Source organism: Phascolarctos cinereus, unplaced genomic scaffold (assembly GCF_003287225.1).
Source record: "Phascolarctos cinereus isolate Bilbo 61053 unplaced genomic scaffold, phaCin_HiC Scaffold_4;HRSCAF=312, whole genome shotgun sequence".
Lineage (NCBI taxonomy): Eukaryota > Metazoa > Chordata > Mammalia > Diprotodontia > Phascolarctidae > Phascolarctos > Phascolarctos cinereus.
Window position 1 is genome coordinate 118036890 of NW_027555847.1, and position 19720 is coordinate 118056609.

General features: G+C 37.0%; 1 protein-coding gene across 8 annotated transcripts in view; it reads right to left on the minus strand.

Annotated features, from left to right (window-relative positions):
- The window catches only part of KDM4C (lysine demethylase 4C), a 484233-nt gene that overhangs the window by 147753 nt on the left and 316760 nt on the right, over positions 1-19720 (minus strand). For all 8 annotated transcript variants that reach the window (XM_021006278.2, XM_021006277.2, XM_021006274.2 and 5 more), the window contains 2 exons: positions 11677-11732; positions 6899-7007 (listed from right to left, as the gene is read on the minus strand). In XM_021006278.2, coding sequence (XP_020861937.2) covers positions 6899-7007; positions 11677-11732 — 165 coding nt within the window. The remainder of the gene's footprint in view (positions 1-6898; positions 7008-11676; positions 11733-19720) is intronic.

Here is a 19720-nt window from a genome sequence, read left to right on the forward strand (position 1 = left end):
TTAGGTGGTTGAAGGCCTTAAATGTCCTATAACAAATGTTAGACTTAATCTTATAGACATCTTCGAGTAACTCATATAGGACCATATGATAAATGAAGAAGCATATCATGACCAAAGTTATATGGAAGGAAAAACAATCTGACCATGATTTGCAGACCAACAAAGAATAAAGTAGCTCTTCCAATACATAGTCCATATGCAAAGCAATAAGAACCTTGTATAGATAGCAGCAGGGGAAAAGGAAATAAAGGAATAGATCCGAATATGCCACAAAGAAAACCAAAAACCAAGACTTGTTTAATGATAAGATTTGTGGGCCAAAAGACAGGGAAGAAAGAAAAATAGCACTAAGATTTCAACTTAGCTGATCGGGAAGATAATGACCATTCAATAAGACAATGTCTGAGGGAATTTAATGAAAAACAATAACACAATCCCTATTCAGAAGAAACTTACATTCTATTAAGGGGATATAACATGTACACTGATAAGGATGAGATAGGGTATAATTTTGTAACTGAAAGAGCCAAAGGTTTCTAGGAAGATCTGAGTAGAAAAAGAATATTTTGAGTTGCTGAAATAATTGGAAGAAGAATGAGTTTGGTTTTAAATAAAATTTTAGGTTAAGAAAAGAGTAATGTGATCAAGGAATGAAAGTGTTGTGTTCACAGGATTCATTCATTAAACCTAAAATAGAAGGAAAGGAGAGTTATATGAAGAGATTATAGAATAAAGAGCTGTTTTGTTTTTTTCAAAGAAAGTGGACAAGGTTCTAAATGACTGACAAAACGCAAAATTCTTCTTTCTCCTATCTTCCATTTTATCCACAAAAGGACTCAGGACATCTTATACACGAAAACTTTAAAAATGTGTTCTTGAAAGCTGTTTTGGGTTGGAAGATTCATCTTCCATCTTCATAGCATGAGCAAGAGGGTAAAGAGATTTTAACCTTGAGAATGATCCAAAGGATAAATTACAAGGAAAGCAGTAAACACTGATACTCTGAACAAGTTCCTACCAGACTTGACTTCCCAAGAATCACTGACTCAGCTGAATGAAGTCAGTACATCTTCACACCTTTCAGTAGCTGCTGTTTAGATGCTTAGGTGTTTCCTTCTTGAAGCCATTCCTTCCTCTCTTTGCACAGTTAAGCACTGGAGAAAAGATTAGCTAAGATAGAGATCCCTACCTTCAAGGAATTACATTCTACTGGAGAGATAAGAGACAAACACAGGTATCTACACTAAGAAATATTACATAACATATACATTAGAGACGTTGAAAACAAGACGTAAAGAAGGGCTTCACAAAAGAAGTGCCATTGCAGTTGTGCTTTAAAGGGCAGGTCAGTCAATCAACAAGCATTTATTAAGTGTATACAATGTGCTAAGCATGGGGTACACAAATAATGGCAAAAACATGCTTTGTGTCTTCAAAGGAAGGGCAGCTAGGTGGTATAGTGGATCAAGTGTAGAGCTGCAGTCAGGAAAACTCATCTTCCTGAGTTCAAATATGGCCTCAGAACCTTAGTAGCTATGTGACCCTGAGCAAATAATTTAATCCTGGTTGCCCCAGTTTCCTCATCTGTAAAATGAGTTGGAGGAGGAAATGGCAAATCACTCCAGTATCCCTCCCAAGAAAACCCCAAATGGGATCACAATGAGTTAGACACAACTGGAATAACTGAACAATACCCTCAAGGGCCTCACATTTCAACAGGTGAAAAAAGTAAGTGCGGACATCCTAGGTATGTGAAAAGAGTATATGGAACTGCAGAAAAGTCCAGAAAGTAAAGGGTATATTTCAGGGGAGAGCAGGCCAGTTTGGCTGGAACACAGCTTGTTCCCTGGAAACAGGTAAAGTGGAGTGAGAGGAAGCCATGAGATTTATAACTGCCTATCCAACCCACATGATATTTAGATATTAGTAAAAGCTAGGCACTACTTGAATTGACGTGTTGATCAAAATCTAAAATTAATCCAACCTCCTTTAGAAAATCTTTACCACCTTCTCCAGTTCTCACTGATATCCCCCTTTCTCTACCCTTCTAGAGAGGACCGGACTACAAGATAATCACTATGGAGTTCTCTATTAAAAAAAGAAGGGCAGGTGTGATAAGATGGGATTCTATCTGCTTTTATCTTTTAAGTATTCTGATATTCTAAAAAGATGGGGGCTATTTACAAATACTTTCATTTTACCATGAAAATGATACTACTAACTACTAAAAGCATTAGAACTAAATTAATTTTTCACTGCACCCAGTTGTCAGAAATCTTGCAAGTTCTCCCCTCAAATTTCAGTCCAAACCCACAAACACTTGTCATTAAAGACCAAGGAAATTCCATGAAAATGTAAAATATGTAATCACAATTAAGCATAGTGATTAAAATAATAATGATTTTTAATTTTCAAATGCAATCATTCAATTTTTATGACGGGACCACACAACTTGATTGGCATACTCCATGCTGAATCTTGCTGTCATTCCATGGAGGAAGGGTCCTAGATTCAATGATGTTCAGTGATATACCAAAGCTTTCAAGGAGAATAACAGCCATGACCCAATCCCATACAAATGAAATGTTAAGAGTAATGATCACTTATTTCAAAATGAATAAATGCAATCAACTAAGACTCTTTTGGGGAGGAGACTAAAAGGAGGACAAAAAAAACAACCCACATCAAAACCCTCAAATTACTTTAGAACTAAAGGGACCATGGAGATCATCTAGTCACACTCTTTATTTAGTGGGAGGAGAAAATGAGGCCCTAGGGACAAGAAGTGACTTGCTGTTTGCCTAAAGTAAATAAAGTTCATTCGCCTCTTACAAAAGTAGAGGCAGAGCTGAGGTAAAGCCAAATTGATCCCCCAAATATCACAGATTGGGAGGTCATGTGAGCTGCAAGAGACCTCCTGGCCCAACCCCACCATTTCACAGAGATGGAAACAGAGGTCAGACTGAGGAACCAGGCCACAGACAGCACCCCAGGCTCTTGATTCCAAGTCACACTCCCTTGCAGCCAAATGGTGGCGTTTGGCCTGTAGGGGCAGTAGTGAGCCAGTACTGAGTACTGGACCTCTCCTCTCCCAACAGAATCAATAACTTAGCAGAGTTGAGGTCTTCAATCCTCCTAGTCACAGCATGGCACCAAGCTTACACTACTTTCCTCCATATTCCTTACCAGTTACAGGTCAGTTTGAACAGCCAAGATGGGCAAAACTTCAAGAGAAAAAAAGGTGCTTCCCAGTAAGATTTAACCCTGAAGCACAGGTTGAAGTGCATTCTTCATTTTCTGGCCCTGCCCGAAGCAAACTTCTTGGCATATACAGATACTTAATAAATGTTTGTTCATCGCACTGCCTCAAGTGCCCCCCATTCAACCCTTCCAGAGAATATTATGTTAATAATGGCCTGAAAAATTACCCTTTCCACAAGGCAGCCAGAACTTGTCCATAAGGATCTCAAGGCCCTATGGAATCCTATTACTGGATACTCATCCCACCTTCCTTTCCCCTATCCACTAATTCCACCTTGCATGCTAGGGGTCATGAAAAAGCCCAGAAGACAAAACTTAGAGAAAATGACAAGGACATGAGGAGAGGGGAAGTGGCAATAACACTAGGAAGGCATAATCCTTCATAAGGGACTAAATGCTGTTTCTCTTCTCCTACCCTTGGCCTTTCCATAGACAAATAATAGAAAGGGAAGGAGAGGAAGACTCTTCCACCTAGATGTTGGTCCCCTCTTGGTCCTGCACCTGTATTGTACCCTTTCTCCAGATGATACTACTATGACAATCTCTGAAGGGCCACTCCCGAGAGTGCTAAGCCAGAAACAGGATGGAGTCTCCCTCTCCACTGGTCTGAACTTTCACAACAGAAAAACCTACTTATGGCAGAAATGAGCCCATTCCCACTTCTGGCCCCAATCTCTCCTCCAACTCAGCTCTGTCAAGGTGTTCTTCTTGAGAAGAGAAAAAGAGTTGTCAGAGTCCCTTAAAATTTCCCATCCCTGGAATTAATGGGAAAAAAAATGTAAAGGAAAGTGGCCTAGCCACACCAGATCTAAAACTGTATTATAAAGCAGCAAAACTATTTTTTTGATTCCAAGTCCTGCTCCCTTTCAGCCAAATATTGGCATTTGGCCACTATGGGCAGTAGTGAGCCAGTACTGAGTACTGGACCTCTCCTCTCCCAGCAGAATCAATAACTTAGCAGAATTGATCTTCAATCCTCCTAGGCACAAACTATTTGCTACTGGCTAAGAAAAAGACTTGTGGACCAGTGAAATAGGTAGGGTACACAAGACACAGTAGTAAATGACTACAGTAATCTACTGTTTGAAAAACCCAAAAACTGCAATTTCTCAGATAAGAACTCACTGTTTGACAAAAAATGCTGGTAAAATTGTAAAATATTACAGCAGAAACTAGATATAGATCGTTATCTCACACCCTATACAAGAAGAAGGTCAGAATGGGTATATGACTTAGTCATAAAGGGTAATACCATAAGCAAATTAGGAGAGCAAGGAATAGTTTATGTGTCAGATTGGCTAACACGTCAGAAAAGGAAAATAATAACTGTTGGAGAAGATGTGGGAAAATTGAAACATTAATGCATTGTTAGTGGTGGTGTGAACTGATCCAACCATTCTGAGGAGCAATTTGGAACTATGACTAAAGGGCTATAAAACTGTGCGTATCCTTTGATCCAGCAATACCCTTACTAAGTCTGGATCAAATATAGCAGCTCTTTTTATAGTGGCAAAGAATTGCAAAGTGAGGGAATGCCCACCAACTGGAGAATGACTGAACAACTTGTGGTGTATGAATATAATGGAATATTATTGTTCTATAAAAAATGATGAGCAGGCAGATTTCAGAATAATCTGGAAAGATTTCCATGAACTGATGCTGAGTGGAGTGATCAAAGCCAGGAGAACACTGTAGACAGTAACAGTAACATTGTGTGATGATCAACTATGACAGATTTAGTGCTTCCCAGCAACACAATGATTTAAGACAATTCCAAAACACTCATGATAGAAATTGTTATCCACATCCAGTGAAAGAACTATAGAATCTGAATGCAGACTAAAGCATACCATTTTCACATTTTTTTGTGTATTTTTCTTTCTCATGGCTTTTCCTTTTTGTTCTGATTTTCTTTCACAACATGACTAATGTGAAAAGAAAATATGTTTAACATGATTGTACGTGTATAACCTACATGAGATTGCTTGCTGTCTTGGGAAGGGAGGAGGGAAAGGAAGGAAGGAGAAAAATGTGTAACTCAAAATCTTAAAAAAATAAATGTTGGAAACTATCTTTATATGTAATTGTAAAAAAAATACTATCAAGTGTAAAAATATGTAAAAAAAATATTTTTGCATACATGGATGAATTTCCTGTTCTTAGGCAGGGACCCAAAATACGTAAATCTCTGCCAACCAATACAGGTTATAAAATGGAAAGGAGCAAGTCTACTTTGACTAGATTTTATAAAAAATTCAGCAACTTGATCAAAGTTATATCTAAATATTTCCCATTTCCCAAGCTGTAAAGGTAGTAAAACTAAGACTTTACTTGGGCTTTTGACATTCAGAAACCTGTGAATGGAGATTTCCCACTCAATCAACATTTCCAAACCCTTTTTATTTCCTTCTTCAAGCAGTTCAAAAAGAGACAATTCCTACCTACCATACTTGCAAGGAAAATTGTCATTCTTTCTCTGCACAGTACCTATTCTTCAAAAGGGCTCAAGTCTGTAGACAAGGTAAATCATTCTATGATGGTACCATATACACATATATAAAGTATTATTACTTAATATTCTGGCCTTTAGTGTCCATTCCATAATCCCAAATACAACTGTACACATCACGAGGGCAGAAGTCATATTCTGCTTAAACTTTGTATCTTCACCATCATTGAGCATAATGCTTTTTTCTACTTAGTAATATTTGTCGAAATTGTACAAAAAGACCTCACTAGTTGATGACATCTTGACTTCCTATGGACCTATGACTGTTGACCAACTACACTGTACCCAAAATAACTAGAAAAATGGAATCAACTTGAGATTCTGTAGGTAAGAATATGGATAATATAAATAAATCTGATTTTAGTAAAAATCTAAAAGAATAAATCACAGCCAAGAAGTTTAAATGTTCCATACAGTTTAAAGAGTTGAGGCTAAATATGACAAGGATAAAGAAATCCAAAGTATTAAACATACTTCTCAAACACTCTTCTGCATATTAAAGTAAGGAAATTCAACATTATGAAAAAATCTCCCTAAATAAAAAGTATGATGGTCTAAGATAATGGTCTAGTGACTTACAATTTAACAACCTTGCAAGGCTGTGTCAAGTACATCAGAGGCCTATCATCTCAACCACGCTTACATTTATGAAAAGGAAACAGTGAAACAGCTTTCTAAAATAATTTCTGAAGTAGCCAGATCATCCGTTGTACATTTTGTCAAGGCAAATGAATTGTATCTATGTTGAGAGATGAAATCTCTCAGATATAATAAAAGTCTTTTACTTTGTTTCATTGCAAGTTTCTTGCTAGGGAACAAAAGATAATGGAATCAGCTTACTTCTTTTTTCTAAAAGTCTAAATCTGGACAAGAGAAAAGAATAGGGTGTCTGTGTCTGTGTCTGTGTCTGTGTGTGTGTGTGTGTGTGTGTGTGTGTGTGTGTGTGTACACACACATACATACCAGCACCTGTCTATTCCACATGAAACTTTCCTCAAACTCTTACAGACTCTCGAGATTTAATCAAATTTGAAAATTTACAATGAAATTCATAAAGTATATATTAAAAGAGAAAAATTGAGACTATGAAAATCACTTGTAAGGAACACATGAAGCTTTTCCACTCACCAATTTTAACCTCTGTAAAGGTATTCTGCTAATGTCTATTGGTGTCCTTTCTATCACATTAACAAATCGAACTTCTGGGATGGCAACTGCACACATTACATGGGCCCATCTATCAAAAAAAAAAAGGTGAATTAATAACAAAAAGGAATATAGCCATTATATAAAAGTTCAGCTGACTTCCTTAACAGACTGGTTTAAACAAGCCTCCCAATTTCTTTTCACAGCCCACAAACTAAACCAGGGGTCCTTCCCCCTTTACCCTCCTGAGTCCTTGTACTCTTGTGAACTCTAGAATAAGATGTATCTTAAATTTGAGTTTGCACAAACTCATATGGCACCCCGATCAAATAATTCCAATTTTGAAATCAAGGTAACACCAAAAACAGAAAAGAAAAAACAAAAACCTAAATCCATTTTTGGCAAGGTGTTTTTCATAAACCCAATTCTTTTGGTACATAAAGAATTTTGATGAAAAGTATCTTAAGCAGTAAAGCATTCATTAATCACACAGAGACATAGAACCTGTCTATCTGAGTGACAGAGGCTCTTCTACAACTGAAGCTGAAAAAATATTGAAGCCCAATTTTTCAACTTAATTTGGCATTGTACTACCAATGTTTAACATTCATGTCCCTCATCGTGTTGACAAAGGATCAGTTTAATGAATGGAATGGTTCAACTGAGTATATTATGCAGCACTTATACATAAATCCTACAAGCCATGAAACAGACTGAAGTAGCAGAAAATCTTCTAAAGAGATTCATACTGATCATGCCTTTAATTAAATATTTATTTCTCACATAAGTTCTAAGACAAAATCACAGAATCTTGGGGCTACAGGAAAATTAAATCTGGTCTATCACTTTTGTTTCTGAAAAGAAACCAGAATATTTTACTTCATTTTCATAAAGCCTTCAGGAAAGATTTTACAAAATTTTTAGGTAACATTTTCCAGAATCATAACCACCATGTCCCCAACTAGACTACACACACACACACACACACACACACACACACACACACAAAATCGCAGGTTTTGGGAGAAATGCTTCAGAGTTCATCAAAATCTCTGAACTGTCCTATGGTCAAACCACATATAAATCATCTTAAAGACATATAAATCGGCCCTATTTATGAAAATTAAACTGGTAGGCAGCTATCAGGAAATCATTCCCTATCTAATATAATCCCAGCTGTTAAGTACAGTGCCTAACACATAAGGTGACACTTGATAAATTTATTGACTGATTTACTAAATCACTATGTCACAGCACTATTTTCTCTGGCTTTACTCTAGTGGGGGGGAAGGATATACAGCAAACTTCTTTTCTACAACATTCAGGGTGGTATTCATATTATTTTTAAAGTTTAAGAATATAATCTAAAGTTAAAGCTTAATAATTTAAATCTGCATAATTTATACTTTGATGGTGTAAATCTTGACAACGAAGAAAGGAAATGTGCTATACAATGCATGGTACTTTAGACTCATGCACACATATGAACTGGGAGAATTCACATGCATCCAATTGTAGGTTCACTAAATAAAAAAGAATCATTTCATTATTTCAAACAACTTTCTTTCCACTAAAACACATTGACTGTGTTAATAAGTATGGCTCATCCTCACATTCATAGATATTAAAAAGTAGGACAGAAAGATATGAAAGTCACATGGAAATATGTTGATGAAAGAACCAGAAATGAAATTTTTGTTTCTTCCATTACATATTCACATCATGGAATCATCCAGGATTTCCCCCAACATTCTTTAAGCCGTTCCCTTTAACTCTTAAATATCAAAGTACTTTTTCAAATCTGTCTGTTTTAGTGAGAACCACTGTTTGGCTTATTAATTTTAAAGACAAGATATTTAAAAAAAATACAAGATATTTATATGATTCATTTTAGTTTTGTGATCACAATAAATTTATTTATTTCAAACAGATTTCTTTAATTTTTTTCTAAACCTTCTGGTAAGTTGCATAACAAAAGGACAGATACATGACATCACCATTAATGAAGTGCCTCTTGATGAACTGCAAGCATACAGTGCATTACATTCTGGTTTACTTTTTTTTTTAATCACTGTGCGAAGGACTCTGGGAAGATGGTGGAATAGGTCAGAAAATTCTAAGCTCTCAAGACTTTTCCCCACAAAAGAGATGAAATAGCGCCTCAAGGCAAATAGTGAGCAGTAAAAATAAACAAGAGAAGAGGCAGTCAGAGAAGATCTGAAGAAAAGTCCCAGGCCCTCATGAAGAGTAAAGACATACAGGTTAGGGTCCTCACAGCAAGCCCTCAGTTAGCTGGGTCAGGAGGCTACTTAGGCCTCAGTTCACAGGAACTTTTAACTCCCAGGACAGTGAGGGGTGTTGGGCATCTGAGCAGTGGAAGATCAAGGGAACCTCTGCTGATTAGGAATGCCAGATCCAGCAGACTGCAGAGCCTAGGGTGGGGGTGAGAAAGAAGCAGCACATGCCACAGTGAGTGCAGAATCAGGGACAGCACGGCTGTGGGGACTTGTAGGAGGCTGGAGGACTTGGTTGCAGTTCCAAAAGTGAGAGCTGAAAGAGGATCTGAGGACAGAGGCACCATACCTCATACCACAGGACTAGAGGTGATTATAAAAACTGAGCTACTACAAATTTAAGAAAAAACATGCATAGGCAAAGGTGAATAAATTAAAACATGGAGAGATACTATAGGAATAGAGAAGACCAGACTTCATCTTCAGAGGAGGATACTGAAGCAAAGAACCCCTCTTCTACCCCAAAGAGTAACATCAAATGGTTATATGATCAAAAAGAATTCTTGGAGAACTTAAAAAAACCCATAAAAATCAAATAAGAGAGATTGAGGAAAAAATAATGAATATATAAGAACAATTCATGAAAAACCATATTATTATGAAAAGAAAGTCAACTGATTAGAAAAGGAGACCCAGAATCTTGAGGAAGAAAACAATTACTTGAAAATTAGAATTGGTCAAGGGGAAGGCAGTGAAGTTATAAGAGATCAAGAAATAATAAAACAAAATATAAATGAAAAAATAGAAGACAATGTGAATCCTCTCACAAGAAAAACAACTAATCTAGAGAACAGATCAAGAAGATAAAACATAAGAATGATAGGACTACTTGAAAGCGATGATCAAAAAAAAAATTCTGACACAATAATACAATAAATAATTAAAGAAAATTGTCCTGAAGCATTAGAATAAGAGGGGAAAGTAGAAATAGAAAAAAAATCTATATATCCCCACCTGAAAGAGATCCTATGAGGAAAATACATAGGAATACTATAGTCAAATTGTGAAACCCCCAGCTCAAGGATAAAATGTTATAAGAAAAAAGAAGAATACAATGTAAATATAGTATACTCACACAAGACCTAGCAGCAGTTACACTGAAAGGCCACAGATCTTAGAAAACTATATCGAAGACAAAATAACTGGCATTCTTACTGAAAATGTCATACTCAGCAAAGGTAAATAATATTCTGAATGAAAAAAAATTGACATTTAATGAACTGCCATAATTTCAAGACTTTGTGTAAAAAAAAAGAACAATGTGAACTTCATGGAAGATTTGACATACAAGAGCCAAGAGAAATATAAGGTACATGCCAAAGACTAATTATAAGGGAATCTATAAAGACAGACTCTATAAAGTTTTACCTTTTATGTATGTAAAACATAAAACATATGTCTAAGATTTTTATTAGTAATTGGATGGTGGGTAAGAAAGATTGGGATAGACCTAAGTATGACATGACTTTAAAAAGGAAAACCGTTGAGGAACAGCTAAAAAGATTAATTACTTCATACAAATGAGGTACAAGAAGAAAAACCAAACAAAGAGGAGTTAGATGGGGGAAGAGGATGGTTCGTTCCACTAAGGGAATAGGGAGGAGGAAGAGGATAAGGGAGTGATCTCTAGATGGGGAGTAACAGAATAAGTTAAGGGGGGGACGCTATTAGAAGGGTGTTTAGATTAATGGAAATGGGAATATAAGGAAGGAATCTTTGGAGGAGGGCTAGGTTACATAATAGGAAAGCAAGGTAGGGGGTAGAAGTAAAGTACAGGAATTGGGAGGGATAGGAAATAAGAGATACACAAAACTATAAAAACAAAGATCAGAAGTAGAATTTATTAAGGAAAATATATGTCTATAGATGTATGTATATATGAGTATATAAGTATATGTTTATTTATATATCTATATCTGAATAAAAATATATCCACAATTAATTGTGGCCTTTTGGGGTATGGAGGAGGGAAGGAGAGAAAAAGAACAAAGTAAAAAGTGCACAGCAGAGAACGAAAGAAAACTAATAAGAAAGCAAAGAAAAGATGGATACCAATCAACACAACAAGCAGTATTTCTACTTTCAGTAATAAAAAAAAATAAAATTCTAAAAAACAATTCAATAAAAATCACCGTGCCAATAAATAAAATTCGAAATAAATGAAAAGTTGCCTAAAGTGTCAGTATTTGAATTCAGGATTTGGGGCAGGGGGGTTGTTGGTGGCCTAATCTTAAAATCAGTATAGGTATTGAACACAGTAGAAAGAATCAGTATGGCCTCCTTTAACAGAGGTGAAATAGATGTTCATAGCTGTGGCAGGAAAAAATGCACATGTTAAACTTTCCATTTTGGAGGTAAAAAGCTTTCAAGGAAATGGTCAAACAAAAGGCCTTCCGAAGTCCTCTTGAACTTCTGTTTCTATCGGCAAGAAAGAGACATAACTTAAGGGTAAGATTTACCACTTACTTCTTGTTCTTGGTCTGCTTCAGTGCACCACCTCTCAAATTACAGAGACAACATTCCTGAGTTGGGAGAGAAAAGAGGAGAGAAAAAAAGAGAGACAAATCCATGTTAGACAAACGTGAGATATTATATTATGTAAAGATGATGTCAATTTAAAAATCTATATATACAGGAAATCTCAGCATTTAAAAATGAAAAATCAAAGGCAGAACCAAAATGGCAGAGAAAAGACAAGGACTGGACTGAGCTCTCTCCAAAACCCCTTCATAAGACAATTCCTAGAGGGGCAGAACACACAATAGGGTGGTAGGAAACAATTTTCCAGTCTAAGACAACTTAGAAGGTTGGTTGTTACACCTGGTCAGAATGGAGCACAGTCCAGTACATGACACACAAATACAGACTGGGCCTCAGGAAATCAGAAGCAGGCCTTGGGAGTCACTGACTCAGCAACAGAATCAGCAGCGGCAGCAGCAGCTTCCAGAACTCTCAGCCCACAACTGCTCAGATTACAGAAGTCTCTTTGCAGTCCCACTGGCATGACTCTGTTGCTTTGCCCACAGTGGGATCCTGGGTGGCACTTCCAGCACAAGGAGGAGCACCAGCACATTAGAGGTTTGGGCTACAGCGGAGCGGGAGACCTCTGTTACAATTTGAAGATAGAAAAGAGTGCTTGTGGTGTCTCACAGAAAAGAACAAAGGCCAGAAGAATAATGAAGCCACCTCTTCTTTAGATCAAAATTCCTTGGAAAAACTGAAAACTTAGAGGTGCCTAGAAGCATCTCTGAAAACAGCTACACAAAAACCTGTAGTTCAGGACACTTCACCCTCCACACAGAAAGCAGCACCTCATTTTAACAAAGAATTAAAAGTCAAGAAATGGGTTGGAAAATGAGCAAACGACTGAAAAAAATTGTGGCCTTAGAAAGTTACTATAGTAACAAGGAACATCAAAACACACACTCATATGAAGATAACAAAGTGAAGCTCCTACATACAAAGTCTCCAAGAAGAATATGAGTTGGTCTCAGTTCATGGACAAGTTCAAAAACAATTTCTGGCTGGACTTGGTAAGAAGGAGGAGTAAAAGCAGTGAATTCCATGAGCTCTCCCCTACACCCCACCAAATACCTGTAAAAAAAGGCTCTAAACAAATCATAGAGCAGGAGAACCCACAAAAAGACAGGGTGAAAAAATTTCCAGCCCAAGGCAACCCAGATGATTGATCAGAAAGGTATATAGCGCCGGGCAGGGAGAAGAACACAGTTTGGTGTGGGCACACAGGCAAAACAGGCATCAGCAAACCTGGAACAACACTCAGAGGACTGAGTCATGGGCAGCTGTGGTGGTTTTCCCGACTTCTCAACCCACAAATGCCAAAGACAGCTTAGAAGGTCAACAGGAAAAGTCGGTGACTGTGAGGAGAGAGAAGCTCACTCCCTGCCCCAGTCCCAGAGCATGACCCCAGTACAGCAACAGCTTCTGGAGCTTTTTGCCCACAGACTGAAGCAGAATCAAGAGGCTGATCAGAGGAAAATTGCAGGGATCTCTTAGCTGGTGGAGGATTCTCTTCCTTTGACCATGCTTGGATCTGGGTCACAGTTCTAGGTGGCAGTCCTGGGGCAAGGAGAAGTGCAGGCTTGGTAGAGCTTGTAGCAGTGGTGAAGAGAAAATCCTCCTCACAGTTTGAAGACAGCAAAGAGTGCTTGTGGTCATTCTTAGACCAGAGCACAGCCCAAGAAAGGAGTAAACACCTCACCCTTGATCATACCACCTTGGAAGAACTGAAAATTTTCAGGTCCCTAGAAGTATCTCTTAAAACACCTGCACAAAACCCCCAAACCCTGGGACACTACATTCTCCACACTAGAAGCTGACCACTACCTTAACAAAGTTTATATTTCAAGTAATTGCTGGGATCATGAGCAAACAGCACAAAAAAAATGTCAGACAATAGAATATTCCTTTGGTGACAAAGAAGATCAAAACATACAACCAGAAGAAGACAACAAAATCAAAGTTCCACATCCAAAGCCTCCAAGAAAAATATGAATAGGTGCCAGGGCATGGCAGAGCTCAAAAAGGATTTGGAGAAGCAAGTAAGAGAAGTACAGAAAAAACTGAGAAGAGAAATGAGAGGGATGCAAAAAAATCATGAAAACAAATCAACAGCTTGCTAAAGAAGACCCAAAAAAAACTGAAGGAAAAAACACCTTAAAAAATAGACTAACCCAAATGGCAAAAGAGGTCCTAAAAGCCAATGAGAAGAATGCCTTCAAAAGCAGAACTGGCCAAATGGAAAAGGAAGTACAAAAGCTTACTGAAGAAAATACTTTCTTAAAAATTAGAATGGAAAAATTGGAAGCTACAGACTTTATGAGAAATCAAGACATTGCAAAAGAAAACCAAAAGAATGAAAAACAGAAAACAATGTGAAATATCTCCTTAGAAAAAACTAACGTGAAAAATAGATCCAGGAGAGATAATTTTAAAATTATTGGACTACCTGAAAGCCATGATAAAAAAAAAAAAAGAGCCTAGACATCATCTTTCAAGAAATTATCAAGGAAAACTGCCCAGATATTCTAGAACCAGAGAGTCAAATAGAAATTCAAAGAATCCACCTATCACCTCCAGAAAGAGACCCCCAAAGGAAAACTCTTAGGAATATTATACAGCCAAATTCCAGAGTTCCCAGGTCAAGGAGAAAATATTACAACAGCCTGAAAAAAGCAATTCAAGTATTGTGGATAACACAAGATTTAGTAGCTACTACATTAAGGGACAGGCGGGCTTGGAATATAATATTCTGGAGGGCAAATGATAGGATTACAACTTACACCTAGGAATCACCTACCCAGCAAAACTGAGCATAATTCATCAGGGGAAAAACTAGACATTCCGTAAAATAGAGGACTTTCAAGCATTTTTTGTGAAAAGACCAGAGTGGGAATAGAAAATTTGACTTTCAAATACAATACTCAACTGAAACAGGAAAGAGAAATCATAAGGGACTTATTAAGGTTGAAATGTTTACATTCCTGCATGGAAAGATAATTTTCTAACTCATGAGACCTTTGTCAGTATTAGGGTATTGGAGGTAAAAAAAATTATATGTAGATAGATAGACAGACACATAGATAGATAGATAAATAGATAGATAGATAGACAGACAGACAGACAGACAGACAGACAGACAGAGATAGATAGATAGATAGATAGATAGATAGATAGATAGATAGACAGACAGATAGATAGATACATGGCACAGGGTGAGTTGAAGATGAAGAGGTGATATCTAAACCATAAAATTAAGGGGTAAGAGAGAATTATACTGGGAGAAGGAGAAAGGGAGAGGTAGAATGTGGTAAATTATCTCACATAAAACACACAAGAAAAGGCTTTTACAGTGTAGGGAAAATGAGAGGGAATGAGTGAATCTTATTTGTGTAGGATTTGGCTTAAAGAGGAAATAACATACACACTGAATTGAGTATGGAAATCTATCTTCCCTACAGGAAAATAGTGGGGCAAGGGGACAACAAAGCAGGAGGATGAAAGAGGGGAGGGCAGATTGGGGGAGGAGGTAATCAGAAGCAAACATTTCTAAGGAAGTACAGGGTCAAAAGAGAGAATAGAATAAATGGGGGGCAGGACGGGATCAAGGGAAATATACTTAGTTTTTCACAACATGACTACTATGGAAGTGTTCCACACAACTACATAAGTATAACCTGTATCGAGTTACTTGACTTCTCAATGAGGGTGGGTGGGGAGACAGGAAGGTAGAAAATTTGGAACCCTAAGTTCTAAAAATGAATGTTTAAAAAAAATTATTTTCACATGCAACTGGGAAATAAGATATATAGTACAGAAATCTATCCTGCCCATAGGAAAATTGAAGGGGAAGAGGATAAGAGAAGGGGGAGAAAGATAGAAGGGAGGGCAGATTAGGGGAAGGGGTATTCAAAATGCATGCCATCTTGGGGTGGGGGGAAGGACAAGATGGGTAGAAATTTTGGAATTCAAAATCTTGTGGAAGTGAATGTTACAAAAAATTTTTTTTAATTGGGAAAAAAAGGATTTTGAAAATCAAGTAAGAGAGGGAAAGGAAAAATTGGGAAGAGAAATAAGAGTGATGGAAGAAAATTATGAAAACAGAGTCAACAGCTTGGTAAAGGAGACACAAACAAATGCTGAAGAAAATAACACCTTAAAAAACAGACCAGGCCAAATGGTAAAAAGAAGTACAAAAAGCCAACAAGCAGAAGAATGCCTTAAAAGGCAGAAATGACTAAACGGAAAAAGAAATACAAAAATTCACTGAAGAGAAGAACTCCTTAGAAAGTAGAATTGGCCAAATGGAAAAGGAGATACAAAAGCTAACTGAAGAAAATAATGCCTTAAAAAGTAGAATTGACCAAATGTAAGCTAATGACTTTATAAGAAATCAAGAAAGAATAAAACAAAACAAACAGAATGAAGAAATAGAAGACAATGTAAAATATCTCACTGGAAAAACAACTGATCTGGAAAAAAGATCCAGGAGAGATAATTTTAAAATTACCAGACCACGTGAAAACCATGATCAAAAAAGAGCCTAGACATCATTTTTCAAGAAGTTATCAAGAAAAACTGCCCTAATATTCAAGAACCAGAGAGTAAAACACAAATTGAAAGAAACCATGAATCACCTCCTGAAGAGATCCCAAAAGGAATATAATAGCCACATTCCAGAGCTCCTAGGTCAAGGAGAAAATACCAGAAGCAGACAGAAAGAAACAATTCAAGTACTGTGGAGCCACAGTCAAGAGAACACAAGATGTAGCAGCTTCTACATTAAAGGATCAGAGGTCTTGGAATATGATATTCTGAAGGGCAAAGGAGCTAGGGTTACAACCAAGAATCACAGACCCAGCAAAACCAAGTATAACCCTTCAAGGGATAAAAATGGACATTGAAAGAAATAGAGGATTTTCAAGCATTCTTCAGGAAAAGACCAGAGCTGAATAGAAAATGAGTTTCAAATATGAGACTAAAGAGAAGCATAAAGAGTCTCTTTGGGGAGAACCCAAGATAGCAGAGTAACAGCAGGGACTTGCTTGAGTTCTCCCCCAAAACCCTTCAAATACATGTAAAAAAAAATTACTCTAAACAAATTCTAGAGCAGCAGAACCCACAAAAAGGTAGAGTGAAACAAATTTCCAGCCCAAGACAAGATGGATGGTTGATGGGAAAGGTTTGTTGTGCCCTTCCTACCTGAGAGAGGAGAACAGTGCAGCATAGGCCACACTGGTAAAGAACAAGGCAGAGCAAATCTGCAGCAGGCCTCAGTGGAATCAATCATGGGGAGCTGTGGTGGTTTTCAGACTTCTCAACCCACAAATGCCAGAGACAATGTAGAAGGTCAGTGGGAAAGGTCTGTCTGACCTGGGTGAGAGACGGATGTTACAAATTGTTTCCGCATGCAGCTGGGAAAGAAGATATACAGGCAAAGGGGTACAGAAATCTATCTATAGGAAAACAGAAGGGGAAGGGAATAACAGAAAGGGAGGGGAAGTGGATAATAGAAGGGAGAATAGATTGGGTGAAGGGGGAATCAGAATGCAGGGGGGGAGGGGAAGGAGGGGGAGAAAATTCGGAATGCAAAATCTTGTGGAAGTGAACTTTCTAAACTAAAAATAAATAAATAAACTGGAAAATAAATTTTTTTTAAAAAGATAAACAAAAAAGTAAACAAACAAGGAAGGGAAATCATAAGGGAATTAATAACATTAAACTGTTTATATTCCTAAATGGGAAGATGATATTTATAACTTACAAGGCCTTTCCCATTTTTAGGGTAGTTAGAAGGAGTATTTCTAGCCAGACAGCACAGATGTGAGTTGAATATGAAGGGATGATATCTAAAAAAAATCATTAAAAAGGGAAAAGGACCCACATATACAAAAATATTTATAGCAGCTCTTTTTGTGGTGGCAAAAAATTGGAAATTTAGAGGTTGCCCATCAATTGGGGAATGGCTGACAAATTGTGTTAAGTGATTGTGATGGAATACTATTGTGCTATAAGAAATGATGAACAGGCTGACTTCAGAAAAACCTGGAAAAACATATATAAGCTGATACAAAGTGAAAAGTAAGATGATCAGCTATGAATGACTTAGCTACATTGAGCAATGCAATGATCCAAGACAACTCTTAAGGACTTTATGGTGAAAAGTGCTATCTATCCCCTGAGAAAGAACTCAAGGTGTCTGAATAGAGATTGAAGGATACTTTTTACTCCATTTTTCTTGAGGTTTTATTGTCTATATTTTCTTTCACACCATAACTAATGGAAATGTTTTACATATTTACATACATAATCCGTATCAAATTGCATCCCTTCTCAATGAGGGGTGGGAGGCTGGGTAATGGAGAGGCACAAAGGGAAAGAATTTGGAACACAAAGTTTTTAAAATGAATGTTCAAAATTGTTTTTACATGTAATTGGGGAAAAATAAAATACTAAATAGAAAAAAAATGAAAAATCTACTTCAATAACAAAAAACTCTTAGAGTAAGTCTAACATTCTTCCCCTCACCCCTCAATGTACCGATAATAAGAATACATTACAGAAAGTACCCTAAAATACTTCATTGGAAAGCACATAAACAATGTTTGTTTTATAATTCTAGAAGCATTTAAAATTGCTGGCATAATATGCAAGAGACAGTAGTCAATGACTATAGTAGTCTATTATTTGATAAACCCAAAGGCCCCACCTTCTGGGATAAGAACCCACTCTTTGAAAAAAGCTGCTGGGAAAACTGGAAAACAGTATGGCAGAAACTAGGCATAGACCCAAATCTCACATCATATACCAAAATAAAGTCAAAATGGGTTCATGACTTAGATATAAAGGCTGATACCATTAGTAAACTAGGAGAACAAGGAATAGTTTACCTATCAGATCTATGGAGAACAGAAGAATTCATGACCAAACAGGAGATAGAGAACATTATGAAAAGCAAAATGCATAATTTTGATTACATTAAATTGAAAAGTTTTTGCACAAACAAAGCCAATGCAACTAAGATTAGAAGGAAGGTAGAAAACTGGGAAAGAATTTTTACAACCAGTCTTTCTGATAAAGGCCTCATTTCTAAAATATGTAGAGAATTAAGACAAATTTATAAGAACACAAGCCATTCCCCGATTGATAAATGGTCAAAGGATATGAACAGACAGTTCTCAGATGAAGAAATTAAAGCAATCTACAGTCATATGAAAAAATGCTCTAAATCGTTATTGATTAGAGAAATGCAAATCAAAACAACTCTGAGGTACCACATCACACCTATCAGATTGGCCAACATGACAAAACAGGAAAATGATAAATGTTGGAGAGATGTGGGAAAATTGGAACACTAATACATTGTTGGTGGAGTTGTGAAATGATCCAACCATTTTGGAGAACAATTTGGAACTATGCCCAAAGGGCTACAAAAATGTGCATACCCTTTGATCCAGCAATAGCACTTCTAGGGCTATATCCCAAAGAGATCAAACAAATGGGAAAAGGACCCACATGTACAAAAATATTCATAGCAGCTCTTTTTGTGGTGGCAAAGAATTGGAAATTGAGAGGATGCCATCAATTGGGGAATGGCTGAGCAAGTTGTGGTATATGAATGTAATGGAATACTATTGTGCTATAAGAAATGATGAACAGGCTGACTTCAGAAAAACCTGGAAAGACTTATATGGTCTGATGCTGAGTGAAGTGAGCAGAACCAAGAGGACTTTGTACACAATAACAGCCACGTTATGCAATGACTAATATTGTTAAACTGAACCCTTCTCAGCATTACAAGGATCTAAGACATCTCCAGAAGGCTCGGATGGAAAATGCGTCCACATCCAAAGAAAAGAAAATGGAGTTGAATCGCTATCACTTATTTTTACCTTCTGTTGAGTTTTGTTTCATCTTTCTGATGGTTCCTCCTATTGGTTTTAATTTTTACTTACAACTTCACTAATGTGAAAATATGTTTAATGGGTAT